Here is a 19973-nt window from a genome sequence, read left to right on the forward strand (position 1 = left end):
TTGTACTGTCTAATGCTCTTGTTTCACAACAAGTAGTGCCTCAGTGGATCCACATGAAAATGACATGAGCGTTGTTCAAAGAAAAAAAATGCACTTTCCCCCTGGAACACAGGAGACAAAGTGACTGCAATGAAAAATGGCATGTACCACTTCTTTTTATCTGCAGCTGTTTGATACGTAGTTGATGGTCAGTTTCAATTTTCTACAGGGCAATCATATTTTCATCTGTACCTACAGAAGTACAAAGGAAATACTGCAGAACAATTTGTTGACAATGACAAATGACCCAAGATTACACAAATATACAGTGTATAAATGATCTGGCTCTCCATGATAACACATTTAGTGCCATCCCCACATAGGTAGTGAACCTGTGTTACTGTTGTGTCATGTTAAAAGATTAAATCCAATGTGTTTACTGTCTGCAGCACACCTAAACATATATACAATCTGCTGCCTTGGTAAATGGCTGTAAAATGAAAAAGGCAACTATTACAGATTAAGTATATTTCCCCTTCTGCTAAGTGAAGTTAAAAAAAGGAGCATGAATTGGCTATGAAAATAGGCAGTAATCAACAGCAACACGACTCATACCTATCATGAAGTGATTACTTAATGGCTGGATTATGGAGTCAAACCCTACTTTGTTTTCTTTTGATGAATGGTGTGGAGCTGCAGACGCATTATAAAAGGGATTTTAGAAGCACGAAGCAAGTCGTTTTTTGGATTGATCCGCAACACCGCAGGGCTAACCTATTATTCTTAGATTTAGTTCAAACCAGTCAGCTTTTTGTGATGACAGGGAACAGTTAAAACAAGTTGTAGGAGATGGGGAAAAGCAAGGAAAGTTATTTGAGGCAGAAGAGAAAGATACAGAGAGAAAGAGTAAAAAAAGCAACATAAATGGAGGAAGCCTAAGGAAGATAGCTAAGAAAAAAGCAAAGAGAGAAAAAGATTTTTTAGGATAGGGAGACAGACAGAGGAATGGTCAGGCAGGTCATTTTCTCCCTCACTGGTCAGCTGTCTGACTCTCTGCTGGGACCGACTGATAAGACAGGCCAAGTGAGAGCATGCAAACACACACACATCCACACCTATACACACAAACACACTTCCTCACCCACACCTTTAATGATTGTAGCTTAGCCTGAAACTGTTGTCAGGGGCAACTGACTGGCCAGCTATTGAGAGTGTTAGAATCGTCCACATTGTGCGAACACAGACACACACTGATACCTGTAGGATGGTGCTTAAAATGTCGACATAGTTGCTCTCAGTCTGGTAGAGCTCCTTGGAGACCTGCCACCTGGCTGACTGCTTAGACAGAACCGGAGTTGAACTCTTGGATGGCTTCGAACTCTCTGGAGGAACAAGCGGAAGGCAAGTTGTTACTACTGCACTGAAACACGGACAGATACACACATATACCACTGACAAACAAGCAATAATAGTTGTTGCTACAGCTCACTAACAAGCAATAATATTGACCAAATTGAGTTTTTATAGTTTTGGACAATATAAGCCATATTTAGGAGGTAGACTTGTAGATTTACACATCATAAATCACAGAACTATTGGCCTCGTCTGGGTTCTCTGCTCTCTGGTTACCATTCTAGTTTAGCAATTCATTAAGATATAAGCTATGTATGCATGTGTTTTAACGCCATTTATTTGCTTCACCCTTATCAGCTTTAGTCCTGATATTTTTCCAAAAATGGAAACACTTCATAAAGAGTTTTCTTATGAAATTAAGTTGGAGTAACTTTAAGTATTTGACAGTAACTACATGGATTTACGGTAAAATTCGGTGTATAAGACGCACTTTTAATACATTTTTTTCATCTAAAAAATACTATACCTATACCTATATACTGGGGCGACCAATAAACCAGTATAAAATGCAGAGAGGTATGTTGTTGTGTTTCGGTATTTTACCCAGATGGTGGTGCTATAATCTAGCTAAAGCTTCGCCACGGACATGCGCTGTCGTGATCTGCAGTGCAACCGCCGATCTCAAAACAATCAACGTTACCATAGGCTGAGCTTTGATATAGCACCGGTAGCTAGCAGAATTGCAAACTTGACACAAACAGATGGCAGGCTATAATTTGTGTGTGTTTTGAATTTGTTTCAAATGAAAACACATTGAAATGATGATGATTAAAATAACTCGTATACATCTTATATTCCTGCTACCGTTATTTAGCATTATTAAAAAAATTGTAATAAGAAATCAGCAATTCTTATGTTGCCTGAAGAAATACTCTCTCTTATCATTGTGGAAGTCAGATTCAAGAACCAATTTAATAATACAATGATTTTTCATTTTGATGGAAATAAGTTCAAGTGAATGGCATCATCCAACACAATATATGTTTTGTATTTATCCCTTAAAAAAAAAAAAAAAGGTACCTACAAAATTCTGTAAGCTATTTAAAGGTGCTTTATTTGGCATGACATAAAAACAAGGATTTCAGTTTCATTAATAAATTCAGACTAATTTAAGCTTTTGTCCTTCCAACGACCTTTTTTTAGCCTCAAAGTTCCCTAACATCTGCCAACAATATTAGCACAGCCCCACTCTTGAAGCAAAACCTGACCTGCTGAAGTTCCTGGTTCCTGCCGGTCCTCATTGTGTTGTTGAAGGGTGCTTGTACTCAAGCTGGATCTTTTCCTCCTCTCTTCCCTGTCTGTCCTAATCCTCCTTTCCCTGGTTTTTCTTCTTCTTATCCTATTCCTGGTCACAGTATCGTCTTCTTTGCTCTCTGAATTGTTCCCTACTCTGTCTGCTAGAATGAAATGGGGTTCACCTTGTGACTGTTTTCTTCTGAAGAAGAGGGAATCAACCACATCAAACAAGGGAATATACTCTAATCTTCCATCAATATATTACATAAATGGTATAACTGTCAACCAGATAAGGGTTTGGGTTGGATCAAGCAGGTGTTTTCTAGTCCCCCATCAATTTCCTCTTACCTGCCAAGGCCTTGCATGTGTCAGGGGTGTTAGAAATGTCCAGCAGAGAACCCATGGACAAGGAGTGCTCTGCTGACGGCCTTTTGCGTGGCGGAGGGAAGGGGGAGATTTCGGTCTCCTTGGTGAACTGAGCCAGCGTATCCCTGAGGCGCCGACGCTTACGGTTACTGTTGGGGGTGGTGAGGGACAGGAGAGACACGGCCTTCTTCATGGCTGGACTGTCGTTCTGAAGAACAATGGAAAACAAGAAAAATATAAGAGGACAATATAAAATGAAAAGTAATGTAGGCAAATCATAATGTGCTATTGTATTTTTATTTTATTTTGAAATCGCATGTCTTGCTTGTATTATATTGTCATTCTAGATTCATTTGCTTAGGATCTTAACGTATGCCAGGTTTCAATGTTTTGTCACTGGGTAAGATAGCTGAAGGATCCAATTGCACATTTTCCTAACCATTGATAACCAAGCTGAGTCCTGAGCAACCAATTGTGTCGTGTGTTATGGTTTTCAATTGGACAGGAAGGCCTGGTAAAAGGCCCTGATTCCATAAATGACTGGTCTGGTGAAAGCAGGTGTGAAAGTAGGCGGGGTGTGAACTCCTGTCTCAAGTGACACAGAATTAACACCTTTAAGAAACAACTGGCCACTTGGAACTACAAAAAAAACAAAAACCTTTGGCCTTTAAAAAAGCACTCTGTATCGTGGTTCATTAGCTTCTAGTATACCCTGGCCTTTTGTACCAGCTACCCCCGATACCACGCAGGTACACAAGTGTTTAGGACAGCATAGTTATCCCTGCTGTGAGGCTACAGGAGAAATGTGTGTGTGATCTGAGGAAAAGGCCAAAACAAAAGCAGCGGCAAGCATCCTGTGGGAGACTCTGAAAAACAGATACCTCAGGTTGACACATTGTTTATGACATTGCTGTACTGACACATCAGTCTGGTTAAAATTGTTATATTCCAAAACTAACTGTTTCATAGGGATGCAACCTTTTTTTTTTCCAGTTTCCAATTGTTTCAAAAAGGGTACAAAGGTCCATCCTAATCCACCATTTTTACTTTCAAAGTTAAGAAGAGCATAATTTAAAAAAAGTACTGAAACCAAAAGAAGGGTGAAGTAAATATAAGTTTGGTAATAAAAATCATTAAAAAGAAGTAAATATGTTTATACTTTGCATGTAATTCTTACACAAATATAGAAAAAAATCCTCTTTAGTGTTTGCATTTCATAAGGGATCCATATTCTTAATCCACATACAATAACATTACTCATAATACACTCACCTTCTCATAGAGATACATAGACTCTCCGGCCCGAGCGTCCATCTGAATGCTTCCCCAGAACCACTAAAACAGAAGAAAGAAAACTGATTTTACTGACCGGAGGGTTATGACAAAGGTTGATAGAAAAAAAATAAAAAAGATTTGATACTATAATGACCCACACTTTGCCGGTTTTATTGGTTTTTAGAGGAGAGTAAAGAAAAGGCCATATTGATTGTGTGGTTACAACTACAACTAAACCACCGCTCTACCATGGTTCAAATTATTCATCCACTGGAACGGGAAATCTATTATTGATCCCCCTCTCTGACAGCAGAGACAGAGAGAGGGAGAGCAGAGACTGTATCGACTGAGGTTTAACCTAAAAGGAATCCTGATCAGATGATCATTTGCCATTCTGTTTAGGAGGAAACAACTGAGAGGATTCATTATTTTCCTCCTGCACCTCTGCGTCTGTATCGTCCTTTAGCAAAACCTCAGAGTAAACCATCTATTCTGTAATGTCGAGATAGTTCTTGTCAAACTTGTCCTCAAAAGAAGCACTGAAACAAACTCTAATGTTTCTAAAAACACTGAAGGCATACCTCCTGTTTGACCACAAAGAGTTTTTTGGAGGGAGAAATTGGCAGCTCCTTTACTGAGTTTTCCTCCACCACCATGTGTGTACACCTCTCATCTCCAACCTCAAGATAACAGCCACCTTAACAATAAAAAAGGGAAGATGATAATGAAAAAAATAAACATATACATACGTACTGTATATACTTAAAATTGGATCAGATTTACTGACTATTAGCTCATCCCTATGTGCTGCAGCACTGACCGTGTTTAAGAGTCCTTTCCTCCATGTTGACCTTCTCTTCATCTGAGAAACCCAAAAAACTGAGGATGCAGTCCTGGAAAGGAGGCACTTTGAACTCTGTTCGAAACTCTTCTTCTCCTGCATGGAAATGCCTTTACATATAAAGGTGGGGAAAAACAAGGTCACTATCAAATCATGTAATCCTTTATACAACCTGGTTTGTGTTCAATTACTTGAATGTGCAAAGTCTTTCAACTGCCTAGTGTACAGTTCCCTGAAAATATGTTCTTTATATGTTCTAATCTTTGTAATAAGATCAAGCAATGAATGTAAACATGTACACTGTTCCTCACACTAGAGTAATTTTCTTCTTTTGCTAGATGCAAAATATTATTTTTGTATTGCAATTGATCATTAAATAGAAAAAGCTACTGTCCTGTAACAATCACAGGAAGACAAAGTTCAAACTGTACAAAATAGTGGTTGCTGGTCTGTCTCTTTTTCTTTGGTCAATTGGATCATGTCGCACTTTTCCTAAACAAATAATTTATAATTGTCAATAGCAGAAATATTGTAATTTCTGTTGTATTGCAGTGCTTTGTCTTTGGTCTGCGCTCTCTGTGGGCAACACCATTTTTCATTTACTGCTCATCATTTGATAAATAAAATAAATAAATAAAAATGCAAATCTGTGTTTAACATGACTTAGAAAAAGGCGTGCTATTGCAGACATTCAGTATCTTATTCAAAATTTTTCTAGGGGCAAAACTTACCACTGGGGCTTCACATCACCTAGACTTTAATCTATTTAGGCGTACGCACTACACTTTTGTTTTTCGAAGATGTACATCACTTCATCTTTTTGTTTTTATACATGATGGCTGCAGTTGATATGGAGCATTTAAAATGCGCTATCACATTGTTACTAAAAGAATTGGACGGTTGTCAATTGTTGGCTACTAAACTATGTCATTCCAAATGTCTTCATATTATGTAGATATAGAAGCAAAAACCAATGGATGTCCAAACTACCCACCTAGCCTCTAAACCTACCGATACATCATACAATGTTTTTAATCTCTAAAGGCGTTTTGGTCTGGCACAAGGTGATAAAGCTCCTGGAAAATTGTACTCAGAGGTTCTGGACTCATTTGCACTTGCGGATTGATCTTGCTATACCAGGCTCGCCGACTCCAACTCCACCTGAATCGCTTCTTCTTCCCACCAATGATGCCTTGTACAAGGCGTCAAAGAAATGTATAATTTCTGTTTCAGCTTGTGTTTTACATTTAATCTATTCATTAGAAAAGTTACCCAAGTTACTTGTATTTCTATATAAGAATAAGAACAAATTCCTAGCCTCATATAACTAGAAATGTCCAGAGCTCATCAGTATCAGGGCTGATTCAGGCATATTTAATGGATCGGTTATGACAACACAGCATACGATTTTCAACTCACACGTCATCTCTTTGCTCCCAGGCCTTAAGAATCCATGATGGAGTGAGGATGGGCGTCCCCATGCACACTGCCAGCTGAGAGATAAAGGCACAAGAAGAAAAAGTAATGAGAGGATGAGAGGAGGAAAAAAAAAAAGTAATCAGTAAATGTGTAACCAGAGGGCCATGACATTTATAAAGACACAATTATATAATTATATAACCTAAAAAATTTTTTTTACTGTCGATGTTCAGAGTACAAAAATCACCTTGTTGTGTTTTCATTACTCCGGATCATCCAGTCACTCAGAATCAAAATACAAATGCAACAGGTACAAACAGTTTCCACTTCGGGCACATTACAAAAACAAGTATGCAACGCTCCGTGGTTGATACAATCCCCTTTTTTTGTTAGAATCTCACTTTCAAATGGAAAACAGCAGCAACTGCCTGTCAGGAAGCCAACAAGCACTTGCGACATTTTATCTTGTTCTGCTTGAACAAAATACACCCTCCAAAAGACTTTGACGAAGAAAAGGGGAGGCGGTGAGGTGAAAAAAGTGTAGCAATAACTGAGCAAAGGGAAAGACAAAAAAGATTAAATAGAAAATCATGCCAGAGATGATTGAAAGAAGAAGCATATCAAGCATCTGTTAATCCATGCAGAGAAAAGCCAAAAGAATGATGAGTGTCTACCTATCCCTCTGGTAATTTAATTCCCAGTTGGATCCTTTCTTAATCCGAGTTCAATTTATGGCCTCCACCACTTTCTGACATCAGATCCAGACACTGGAATTCAAGCTAGGCTTGGCTTCAAACAATTTCCTTTTTATCTTTTCATTCAAGCAGAGAATGGGAAATGTGTAACACAATCAGGAAGAAAAGGTGTAGAATAAATATCTAGTAGAAAAATAAATAAATCAGTTACTGGGTTTGTAGTTCCAACTTTCTAAAAATGACAACGGGCGTCTACACTATTGTTTATTTTTATTCTTTTTTTGAGTGAGCAATGTTTCAGGATTTTTTTATTTTCAGTTGCATTTAGGGTCCTCCTTTTCTTGATTTGACCATCTTTTCTCTGGTAGTATTAGGGCGACAGGGAAAGAAGGCGAAGAAGATATAATTTATTAATCCCCAAGGCGAAATTCAATGTTTCACTCTGTTATTATTAGAAACATGCTACAAACACATAGGCCCGAAATACAGACATGCACAAATAGGACTCCAAGGACATGTACTAATGGAGAGATGTCAGAGTGAGGGGGCTGCACATGAACATGTGCCCTGGGCAATGGGGGATTTGGTGCCTTGCTCAAGGGCAACTCAACTTGAACCAGCGACCCTCCGATTCCCAAGCCAAGTCCCTACAGACTGAGCTACCGTCTACCCCCAATCATATAATCATATCAAACGATGATTCATTCATGAAGTTGTTGTTTGCCATACAAAAGCAGGAAATATTATTATCACTGCAATTATTTTAATATGTTATACTTTCTGTGTTTTGGGTCTCATTGAAACAAAAAAATTAACAATTCAGAAACACCTATCAGGTGGTATTTATTAGAAATGGGATAAACATTGTATTTTGCCAAGGGTCTTACCAAATATAAACATTTATTAATTGTATTAATGTCAAATACAAACAGGGAATGAGATTACAAGATCAGAATAAATAAAAAAACGTATGCATGTACGAACCCTGTATTTCTCTCCATGGGTGGAGTGGGCGATGAGATGAGTAACTTTGGTGCTAAAGTCTTTCCGGATGGTTCCACCCATGTGATGTACCAGATTCACCAAGTTCTTCTACATGGAAAAAAACACACCAAGCACAAGCTTAGTACGTAGAGGACAAATATCAAGGTGGAATATGCAATATTTTTCTATGCCAGTTTTTTTTCTGTTTACTGTTAATCCTTAATCCTCACAGACATTCTAAATACTTTTTTAGCCATGCATATGAGGCATTGATTGTTACAGTAAAAAGTGAATGCAACATGTCTTGCACTGAAATAATATGGGGAAAATAAGTAACTGATTTCACAATGCAACTGGAATGATGATTCCTGAAAATGGTAGTCTGTTACTAAGAAATATAAAAAAATAACCAATCATTATATGAAGATTAAGAATAAATAAAGAGCCAAAATAATCATCTATATATAAAAATAGTCTGAATTGCATAATGTAACTTTAATAAACTCACAATTTCCTCTTTGTTCCTGAAGCCAGTGAAACACAGTGACAGGTTGAGCATAGTAGTGGAGTAGAGAGGACGACAGGAAAACTGTAGAGGCTGTGGGAGAGAGAAAATACAAAAATCAGAGCAATAAAAACATTGAATAAATTACCTTTTAATTTTTTTATTTATTCTCATATTTTAATGTGAGGTAATTCAAATGTGTGTTAACATAAGTAGTGACTCCAAACCCCTATGGTTCTTAAGCTAGATAAATACCCGACTGAGGTGAAACACTGCAAAATGGAATACCACTAGGTCCCCTGTTATAATAGGTATACATCTTTATCATGATCTGCAATGCTGTCTATGACTGTGTGTATGTGTAAGTGCTGTCTTAGGCTGATAAATGTGTGGAGTGCTCTGTCTTGTTGATAGCAGCCAAAGGCAGGGCATATTGTTCATGTTCCACATTAGCATCCCATGTTTAGTCTCTGTCAGACAGACAACACAGCAGGTGGAGGCAGCTCCCGTTTATCATCCTGTTCAGAGCCGTAATGAATTTTTCTCCATCCTGCTTTCTGAAATCAAGGTTCATCTCGTCTCTGGTTATCCCTCCCCACATGACAAAAAGATGATATATTTCCCTGAGCTGGATTCTCAGAGTGAAGCTGTAAATTTTTCATTTGAATTCCTAGTTCAAAAAGGTTTCAAGAAGCTATGCTTTCAGACCAAGGTGGGGAATTGAGATATTCAAATTAGTTACTTTTTGATGGCATCACTATTAATGTCAGCCACTAGCCATTAATGTCATTTAGATAATTATGTAGTGACTTAAAGACTTACTTCCTCTTTTGCAGCACAGTGCAGCACAACAGGAGGCCCAACAATGCGGTTGTCACGTTTGTAGAGGTAGCTGTATTCAGGGGAATCAAAGTTTGTGAGGACGAACACTGTCTCAAAATCAGTGTTCTCTCCGTCTCCAAACTCCTCGACGTTGTCTGTAATCATGCACGGGGTGTTGATGTCCTGAAAAAAAGAATGAAAATATGAAGTGATACAGCAATTGATGACAGCCAAGCAAACAGAACATTAAGAAGCATACAATTAACAGTTAGCCTTGTTAGTGACGCTGTTGGATTGTGGTAATTTTAGTTGATGTAACTATTAGCAAATGTTGTCTATAGTGAGTGAAGACTATGAACTGTCAATTAATCTAATTAAAAAGACAATAAGTTAATTAATAATAACAATCAACTGCAGTCTCTCTTATAATAAAAAAAAAAAGTCAGGTTGCATGTGGGTAAAGGCTAGGAAGGGTGACATTACTTGTACTACCTGTCCCCCTGCCCATCAAACAAATAGCTTAAAGGGGACATATTTTAGCTGTGCAATCAATTCTCTATTATTCCAACATGTTTTTGTATCACGTTGGTAAAGTTCGTTTCGTTTAAAAAAAAAAATACATATTTAAATTTAATAATTTTTCTGAGCCTCTCCTGCAAGCCGTTTTGCCATTCAAAGGTTAGACCTTAGCCACAACTGGCTGACAGTATTTTGAGTGCCCGCGTAGCCCCTCCCCCACGTGTGCAATCCCATGTGGGGGGGGGCGCCTTACTGCTCTGTCACTCCAAAGTTGTAGAAAACATGGCTGCTCTAGGATCGGCCTTATACGAGCCAGAATCGCCAGGAGGTATCAGAATGGTAAGTTGAAACCTTGACAACCACTTGACTACAAGCTAGTGCAAAAAGGCAGCCTGAGGTGAATGACGGTGAATGACGATTGGTCAATGTCAGCGAAAGCAAGGTTCTATGTAGAAACCTGCAACTGGCCCATTTTAGAGGCTACCTTTTTAAACATGTAATTCTGGAAAAACACTGAACAATAAGCACTGTGAACAATAAGCACCCAAAAATGTGAAACCCATGCAAAATATGAAAATATCCATTCAAAAGATATGGCCCCTCCAGTAGGTGACACAGGACATACAGTTATAATTAGACTTTATATTACATTGTTAATAACCACATAGACATTTGTGTGTTAAAGGACTTTCACATTTTGCAAAATATAATTATTTGCTTTCTTTCTAAAAGCGAGATGACCTGCGAAAAAAAAGTTGTTGCATAAAGTTTCTTGTAAATAGTTCCAACATAGAATTTCTGCAAAAATGTAACATTATTTCTTAAATAGGCACATAAAAACTAGCAAGTTATGTGTATGTGTATATTATTTAGCTTCAGAGGTGCTGGTGTTTTTAAAAATTGGAAAAAGCCAAGCTAGCTGTTACCCCCTGATTCCAGTTTAGCTAATTTGAGCTAAGCACATCCTTATTCTAGATCTTTATAAAAAATATGATTGTGATCAATCATTCTATCTCACTTTTAGAGAGAAAGCAAATTAACATATTCTTGCAAATATGTTAAATTATTTAACAAGAGATGACACTCAAAAATCAAATCTTCTTAGGTGCATTTCAATTGACCACTCAAGACCTGTTTAATAAAGTTTTAGTGGACTGCTTGCAATTATAACGGCTGTAAAAACAGCTGAAAACTGGCCACATTCAAGTTCAATGAAGAGTAATAAAATGTCCTTTAAATGGCTACTCATCAGTTTAAAAACTTGCATTGACATTTGAGTGCAAATCTCTCTTCGAGAGCAATCTAGATATTGAGTAGTTCTTCAGTGTTATTTAAATTTTCACCCACAAATCATTTCACCATCAGTGACTTGACAATGCACAATGATTGAGTGAATTGCCAGTGTGAATTAAGACTCATGCAGCACTTCCCCAAGTTCCAATCAAAGTGTCAGACATTCACACAAAAAGGCAGACACTGTACTGTACCATATTGACTATAGATTTTATCATCATTTTCTCCTGTGCGCCCGCCTCGCCTTCTCTTATCTTTACCACGGGTACCTCCATTACTCTGATGGCCTGTAAAAACCAACCAGCAGGAAGTGGATGTCAAACACTGGCATTTGAGAGGCGGAGAGTAGAAGAAAAAAAAAAGATAGGAAGGACAGAAGGTTGAGAAAGAAAAAGTAAAGAAAGCCAGACGAAAATTCATACAAATTAACCCCCACATGAGGACAAAAGAGAGGTTGGCTTGGTTTAGGGATGCAGGAAGAAGGAGGTGAGGAAGGGATTGGGCGGAGTCCTTGTCCTTGCAAAGTCTAAAGACAGAGACTTCAAACAAATATCAAGCTTCAGAGGGGGTTTGCTGGGGAGGAGAGAAAATTTCTGTTAAAAATTAATATAAAAGTTCAAAGCCCCCGGGAGGGCTGAGGAGAGGAGGAAAAGAGGAGGATAGAAAAGAAAAAGGACGTAAAGAAATAGTGGGGGGGGGGGGGGGCTCTTTTTTTTGTGGGTTGTATGAGCAGTGGCGGCGGGCGGTCAGGCAGGCAATCGGGAGCGCTCTGATGGAGCTGTCGGCAGATGTCTTTGGATGTGGCTGCACTGCAGATTGGCAGGGAGAAATAGATGATTTAAGCAGGAAGCCTTCAGAAGTGACAGGGCTCAGGAGACCTGGGAAGGAAGTCATTCTAGCAGCACTTAGTCTGCCGCCACGCCTCCAAACCACCTTCACATGCTGATTCTCAAAGACAGACACAAAACTATGCTGCTTACTGGAGAAGAAACAAACATTCACTGATACACACATAATTTTCCCTAAGAAAAACTCTACACACTTAGATAGCAAGTTATGCTGTAAGTGTCAACAGATGAAGAACAATTCTGTGTTCTAAACTTACTTTCTCTGGGTTTGTCTTGTGGTTTCCCAAGTGAGGCCCAGTCCTAAATTATAATGCTTCTGTCCACTCATATGTCATAAAAAATAAACTAACCGAAGATTAAGACAAACTTTTGTCATATTAGTTAAAAATAAAAGTCAGCAATACTGCAATAGCATAAATAAAATAGATGACCCTCTATAGAAGTGCCTGACCCTTTAGCACAGGATGTTGAGTTCATTACGCAACTACCTCAGGCAATACCATAAATAGCCTTTTTATGTCTGCTTCCCTAACGTGCCGCGGCTTTTGCTGACCTAACTTTTCTACCATGTTATCCCGCTTATAAACAACATGCAATGTGTTAAAAATGTCTAGCTGCATACAATTAGCACTCTACAGGGCCAGCATTGGGGTCACTTATACAAGTAAAAATTAGAGTGTGCAAACATGAAAAATTATTTGGTGCCAATAGTTCCTTGGGATGCAACGAAAAACGTATAAGAACCAGTTTCAAATTTTTTTAAGAAAAAGCTGCAGTGACATTGGTGCACTCTGTGTTGGTTTTAGACCTAGGGCAGGGCACTAGCACCTCTAAAAACAAGTTAGCATACAACCCGAGTAATATTAACTGTATTTCACTGTCAGTTCTTGTGGACTTCGAATACGCGACCATTGCACATTAGTGTTAGCTGCTCTCCCAGGGCATTCTTACATTGGGGATGACATTACATAAATTTCTTTTCTGATAAAGATCCACAAATCAAAAAAACTCCCACAGTTTCAAGTTTATAATAAAAAGAGTAATAAATGAACTACATTTGCAGTCCAAGGTTTCCTGTCAACAGTTATTAAGAAGTCTCTCATCTAATGAGGGAATTTGTGATTGAATCAAAAGCTTCAGAACCGCTATGAGAGGACCGTGCTATACAGTGTTGTTGTGTCAGAGGCCAGATTATGTTTCTTCTGGAGTATAAAAAAAAATTACAAGTCTCCCACGACCAGATAACAGATGTCAACCAGGTGGTGTCATGCATATATTAGATTAATTAATGTCATCATTTAACCGTATTAATTCCCTTGTTGTCAAAGATTGTAAGAAAACTGGACAAGGTAATTTTCTTTTGCCTCTCACTTGTTATGCAAGCACAAAAACATTGTTCAAAGTTAAAGGCCTTCTCAGCTAAGTAGAGTTGTGTATTGAGCTTGAAAATAAACAGACCAGCCACAGCCAGCAGCTGTTACCAAATGTTACAGGTCACTCATTCCTATGCAAAATCTTCACTTAAATACTGTAAGTTGTGAAGGCTCTGCAGACTGCCAAATACTACACACAGACCGGTGTATTACATACCTTATCTCCTCTAACAGGCATGTATGAGGGTGTACAGATACTGGAGAAAAGTGTGTGCACTTCTCCCTTAGATTAAACACTCTAAACATAACAATGTTACCAAATTGGAAAAATAAAGCAAGCGCTAAAAGGTACATCCAATGGATACTAACAGAACCGGAGAGATATGCCTCAGAAAACCAAGATAAGAGCAAAAACAAAGTCTCAGCCGATCTATATTGTCATCAATTAATTTAACAAACATCTAACTCACGATGAATTTTCAGTTGTTATCCGGAAGCTTGGTATCATCCATCAAAACAGAGTACCTGTGTCCTACTTATCAAACCGAGAAGAGCAGTGAAGTTGTCCACTTCATATGGTAGATGCCTGCCACCTTGATAAAAGTGGGCCCAAGTGGACCTTCATAATAATAGAGGAATGATGTACCTGCAGTGCTTTGACCAGCATTCCATTTCTGCCTGCATCTCCCACCAGAACAACCCTCGTCTCGACTTTTGGCAGCATATCTGTGAGATGAAGAGCAACAGACAGACACTGTGAACCAGGGGCGAACGGAGAATATGATACACACACAGACAAAATAGAATTGTAAAAGAGACAGATCAAGGAGTCGGCCGTCTCTGGGCAGTGATGTAAGTTTTCCTCACTTTGACTGATAGGCGGGGGTTACAGCCAGACAGCACACCTGTATCATTGATTAAGAGGGCAAAAAAAAAAAAAAAGGAATAAGCTAAATGATGTTCCCTTTAATGGAACATGAGATCTCTTTTTAAATCCCAAGTTAAAAAACGTTTGGAAAAACTGTTTTACATCGGCTGCCAGACTATTTCACACCTTCAAGCTGCAGAAATAAATGCCTGTAATTGCGTAGTGATTACAGAAAGCTGACCATTTTAGGGTTAGTGGCTATATAGAAAACATCACTGGGACTTTTCACTCTGTGTATCACTCCGCCTTAGCCAGGTGTTCTGAAAACTGTTAATTAACATTACAGCAGACTGTGTAAGTCTACATTATTGAAGCTGGTACCTCTGAATCACACAATTTAAACCTACAGATAAATGTTCAGGATAAAAAAACAGCTGAACGGTGGTAACCTGTAGACACAGAGTGTAGAAGAATGTTTGGGTTGCTTGGCAACAAAAGTCCAGTTTCAGTTAAGTTGTGGAACTAGTTGGGTTGGTGGAGCAAAAAGTAATCTGTTGTTGATTCTTACTTTTTACTACAATTTGCAGCTTGTGTTACTGTTGTATAAAAGCAATATCACATTCGAGAATATGATTTTGTACTGAATATCATCACGACTGTGATTATCTGCGGCCTACGACCGGTCGAGTATCACCCCCTCTCATGTGATATTTCTTAATTATGAGAGACAAGGACATGAAAAATATTATATACCACTAAACTTTGTAGTGTCTCAGCAGGGTTTGAACTAAAATGTTCTTGCTCTTCTCTCCTTCATCAGACAGGATGATGGCAATGTTGTAAAAATCAGAACAAAAATGCAAACAAAGAACAGCTGTTGTTCAATGGCAACACAAAGACTGTAAAAGCACTAGTTTTGACTTTGAACCTATTCAGCTTTTCTTCCACTTTCTTTTACAGTGGCCTTCTCCTTCTGGTATATTTTTGTCGATTGGGCCAAAGTACCTACACACAATGTCACTGATAAGAGGGTAACTCTGGTAGGTATGTTCGTATTCATTGTTAAGTGCATTAATTGTATGCATACGCAATTGTGCAGAGGTTACAACAAAGACCATGGTGGAGCCATAATAAACACCCATGCAAAAAATCATGAATTAAAAAGTTTTTGTTGACAATATTTTAAAGATGTGTTGATTCAACTCAATGATCATACTGGTGGTTATAATTAATGTTTAATTTGATTTTGTTGTGTTAGACTGACATGTGATTGTACAGGAGGAGATGTAAGGATTAGATTTGATGCCAATTATTTTTTCCAGGTTTTACTGCGCTATTCCTCCACAGCATTTTGGAATCTATAACACTGGTTTGTTTGTCTTTCTGTAAAAGTTGTAAGTGACTGCCTTGCACACATACAAGGAAATCTAGGTCTTTTTATCTACACTGAAATTGAATGTCATATCATATGTGTTGTATCTGCTGTTGTCTGGGGTATTTTGAGATATTCTAAGAGAGGAGCAGGGTTAGGGGCAAAAGAAAAATAAATGTTACTCTGCACACTGACCATCTCCATCTTCACATGCCATGCCCAGTAATATGTGGTCCTTGGTGGTTTCGGCGATCCTCGAATCATAGACTGAAGAATCCACCAACAGGCTCCGAGCTGTCCCCAAAGTCAGTATGCTGCTGTCAGCCATGGCAGGAACCGAAGGAGGACCCAAACTGTCCAAACTACCAAAGTTACAGGAATTAAAAAGGGGGAAACACAGAGGGAGAACATAGCAAGTCAGGGAGGAGAGAGAGAATAGTAACAAGGAAGAAAAGACATATGACAACTGTCAAACACAAATGCTGCCTAAGTATGTCAGTTCAACTAGAGAGAAAGCAACTTATTTGTGAACTGTGTTAACGTTTGTTCAGCTAGGCAAAGAGGTTAAAGCAGTTTTTACTAAGCTTTTGTTTGGTTGTTTACATATGAGCAGCCATGTAACAACCTCTAACGGGCACAATAAAAATACTCAATGCACACAAGCTGAGTACAGTAATTCTAAGAGCGGAAAATAAAACGTATAAATTATGGTTATGACTAACGTCAAACAATTAAAGACAGGACACTTTATTTACACACTAGTTAGTTTAGAACATTTAATGGATGTCAAAAGAGAGTCAGGGTTATGTTAAAGTTTTCTTCTATAGTATAATGAGAAAAACGTCTTTAATTGTCCGGCGAACGGGATAATCAACTTTACTGCAACGCTAACCCAGTTAGGTTAGCTTCTCTCTCCAAATTCCCGTAGCTTAACGTCACCAGAAGTGAGCAAACGTTAAGTGGCAAGTATGTAACGTTTCTACCAACACAATAAAATTAACTCAAAGTTGGCCAAACTTACCGACTTTTTCGACGGCTGGTATCGTTGATAAAAGAACAACAGAAAAAGGAGAACTTAGCGGAGCTTAACTGGCCGCTGACCAGTTAAATATATAAAGCTCTCCAGCTAACTTAGCTAAATTAGCTACCGAGCTAGAAAGTCACCACGATACAATGAAGAGTTCCTCTTCGGTCCAAAATAATCTTCAAAAAATCTGTGACATCTTCCGTCAAATCTCAATTCTGATATCATTGCATGTTGTCCTTTTAGCATAAAACATAAAAAATGTTGAAATGTAGCTGCTTTAGTTTGTTGACAGCTAGTAGTAATCCAGGGTAGGTGTCAGCCCACTGTTCGAGCACAATTCAAAAAGCAAGGCAAACAACGCTGCCTCGTGCTGATTGGGCAAGAATGACGGAAAGCCAGCGGCTTCCGCCTGGAAAGCCCGCTGATTGGTCCGTTCATTCAAATCACGATGCGCACAGACTTTGCTCCGTTTGCTTGCTTCCCGTAGCTGCAACCTTCAGACAAAATGAATTATTTTGCGAGACGAAAAAACGTGGATTCTAAATTGATATATTGAAGCCTAATTTTCTGCCTATCTATGTATTATGTCTGTCTGTGATAAGTATATATTCATTGAAACGGTTCACAAGGAAACGATATTTCAGCTGTACTGTTTAGGAAACTTAGGGCCGGTTTCACAGACAAGGCTTAAGCCTAGTCCCAGACTAAAATGCCTGTTTGAGCTGTCTTAACTAAAAGCGACTTGCACAGACCTATTTTAAAATAGTCATAGACTTATCCTGTTCTGGATTGAACTAAGCTGATTGCAAGAGGGAAGGTTAGAGCTACTCTAGGCCTAAATTGAAGCTTAAATTAGTCCTTCAAAGAGGCAGGTTTAACTTCTGCTTAGTCCTGTTTGTGAAGAAGCATGGACTATTTGGAATATCTAAATGAAGACCAACATGCACTACAGAGGCCAGCCAGAAGAGTACTTGTGGATAAGTGTAATCAGAGTGCTGCACAACTACCTGAAAAAGCGCTACTGTCCTGATCCTCCAATGGAAAATCAGGATCAGGCAGTTGTGCCCATGGCTCAGGCCAGCAATGACAAACAAGGACTTGCATACAGAGATGCTTTTACATTGAAGCACAACCAGATGAGACGCATTTAAATATGTAGTGTATTTATTATGGCTTTTTTAATTTTATTTTTTTATTTAAATATTGTGCACGGAAAATCAAATGAGAAAATCAAGGCCGTCTTAAGATATTGTTTGCGGTGGTTAAAATACTCCATTAGAAGCAATAAACTCATTTGGTCCTTGGTATGAAAAAAGAATAAAGATTGACGCAGACAGTGGAATATATTGACCAAAAACACTGACCAATTTACTTTAGGTCATCATGAGGTGTACAATTCACCAGTATTAATTCGCTCTCTTCCAATCTCTGCATTCTCTATTTGTTTACACCAGTTTAAGGTTATTCCACAGAGTCTATAAAGGCAGATATCATTCTAAAGTGTATGTCACAAAAATAGAAATATGAGAAAAGTAAAACACTGAAAACAATAAAGATATCTCACAAGAAGTTAAACTTTTCTTGTTATATTTTAATTTGTGTTGAATTTACTGCAAATTGCAGCCCAACCACTCTTCTTCTCTTGCTCAGTGAAAGCAGTCTGGCTTTTACTTTCAGTTACTGGATTGTTTGACACAGTTTTGTTTTAGTTTTTTCAGACTTTTTTCAGACTCACTAAAGTATTTTGAACAAATTCTCTTTGCTTCTGCCGTTGTTTTATCTCCAGGTTCACACCAGTCACTGTGTTTTTCAATTCCATTCCGGGTTTTTATGAGCACCATTAGACCAACAGCATGTGCTCATACTTAACCTAATGAGGCTTAACCCTGGTGTTCTCTTTTAGGCTTACTTACCTTACTCCAGGACTCCATAGTCACCGACTAACTAAGCTAAACTTAGGCCACGTCCATGAAAGCCACTTAAATTTCCTGGTTTAACTAGTACACATTAAGGCCTACTCCTGGCTTAATTAAAGAATTGTCTTGTGTTTTAAATTATATGTAGACCTTAGGACCACCGCAAGCCATGTAAAATAAATGAAAATAACCTAATCCACAGGGCTGTTGCAAAATGATGCTTTTTACCAAGCTGCTGTAGCAATCTGCTTTGTTAAACAAAACAGATTTTTTTTTAAAAAGCACTTGACCTGAGGTTTGTCATTGCATTAAGAAATATTTAATGTCAAGGTGAAATGAAAAATGTAATTTTAATCCTTTTAGATCACATCCTCGGTAATATTGTGCATCTATTTGACAATATAGGCCAAAAAAAATACATAAAATCCATTTCTTCGTCATCTTATATCAAAATTTGATCATTTTTTCTTCCGGTAAAACTAAATTTCATGCGTGCTTACGTAAGTTAGCACCAGACAATTTCGACCAATCAATCTGCAACATTTAGCCGCAGAGCACCAAGAACACTCGGTCGTGGTTAAGAAGGCTTCCAGCTTTTCTTCTTCTCGAAGAGCAAGAGACTGAAGAAACCCCATCTGTCTCCTCAGATTCTGGTGATCTATGACTGCTGCACCATTGAGTGCATCTTTATCAAATGCATCTCAATGTGCTATGTGCAGTACTGCACTTTATTCTCCTACTGCTACAGTTCTTCTGTTAATATTGTGTATATCGTGTGTGCTTTAGTCACAATGTTCATGTCAATACTGTTCAAACTTTATATCTTAATATAAATCTACCCTATATTGTCCAGCATTACCCACTGTATATCTTACTTCTGGTTAGATGCTTAACTGCATAGTTTTGTCCCAGTACACTAACAAAAACAATAAAGTTGAATGTAATCTGTACTGACAGTCACAATAAAATATGTTTGAGATAGTTTCACCTCTCAGAGTAAAGGGAAGGTGAAGAGCACTTTTCCAGAGCGGGTTTGTATGAAAGAGTAAAAATCATAATTTCTAAAAGGCCCAGAGCTCTGTGAACTGGCTTTTGTTTCTCTAGCACAGTGGAACAAAAGTGTTTCTCACACACACAGATGATGAATTCCTCTCAGGCAGACAGCAACCCCCTCTGCTTCAGGTTAGGGACACACACACACACACACACACACACACACACA

At 38.3% G+C, this 19973-nt stretch overlaps 1 protein-coding gene across 3 annotated transcripts in view; it reads right to left on the minus strand.

Moving 5' to 3' along the window:
• The window catches only part of ect2 (epithelial cell transforming 2), a 35953-nt gene extending 19817 nt beyond the window's left edge, over positions 1 to 16136 (minus strand). The window contains exons 1-12 of one of the 3 annotated variants that reach the window (XM_069680141.1): positions 16004 to 16136; positions 14215 to 14294; positions 11542 to 11634; positions 9536 to 9718; positions 8717 to 8806; positions 8209 to 8316; positions 6530 to 6603; positions 5090 to 5220; positions 4851 to 4966; positions 4267 to 4329; positions 2977 to 3202; positions 1237 to 1361 (exon numbers count right to left, since the gene is read on the minus strand). In XM_069680141.1, the coding sequence (XP_069536242.1) occupies positions 1237 to 1361; positions 2977 to 3202; positions 4267 to 4329; positions 4851 to 4966; positions 5090 to 5220; positions 6530 to 6603; positions 8209 to 8316; positions 8717 to 8806; positions 9536 to 9718; positions 11542 to 11634; positions 14215 to 14294; positions 16004 to 16136 (1422 nt within the window). The remainder of the gene's footprint in view (positions 1 to 1236; positions 1362 to 2976; positions 3203 to 4266; positions 4330 to 4850; positions 4967 to 5089; positions 5221 to 6529; positions 6604 to 8208; positions 8317 to 8716; positions 8807 to 9535; positions 9719 to 11541; positions 11635 to 14214; positions 14295 to 16003) is intronic. The other 2 variants (XM_069680143.1, XM_069680142.1) reach the window with 2 other exon arrangements.
• Positions 16137 to 19973: the final 3837 nt, after the last annotated feature.

This window comes from Semicossyphus pulcher, unplaced genomic scaffold (genome assembly GCF_022749685.1).
Source record: "Semicossyphus pulcher isolate SPU_LCO1_2020_fin unplaced genomic scaffold, fSemPul1.0.p SCAF_4, whole genome shotgun sequence".
Classification (NCBI taxonomy): domain Eukaryota; kingdom Metazoa; phylum Chordata; class Actinopteri; order Labriformes; family Labridae; genus Semicossyphus; species Semicossyphus pulcher.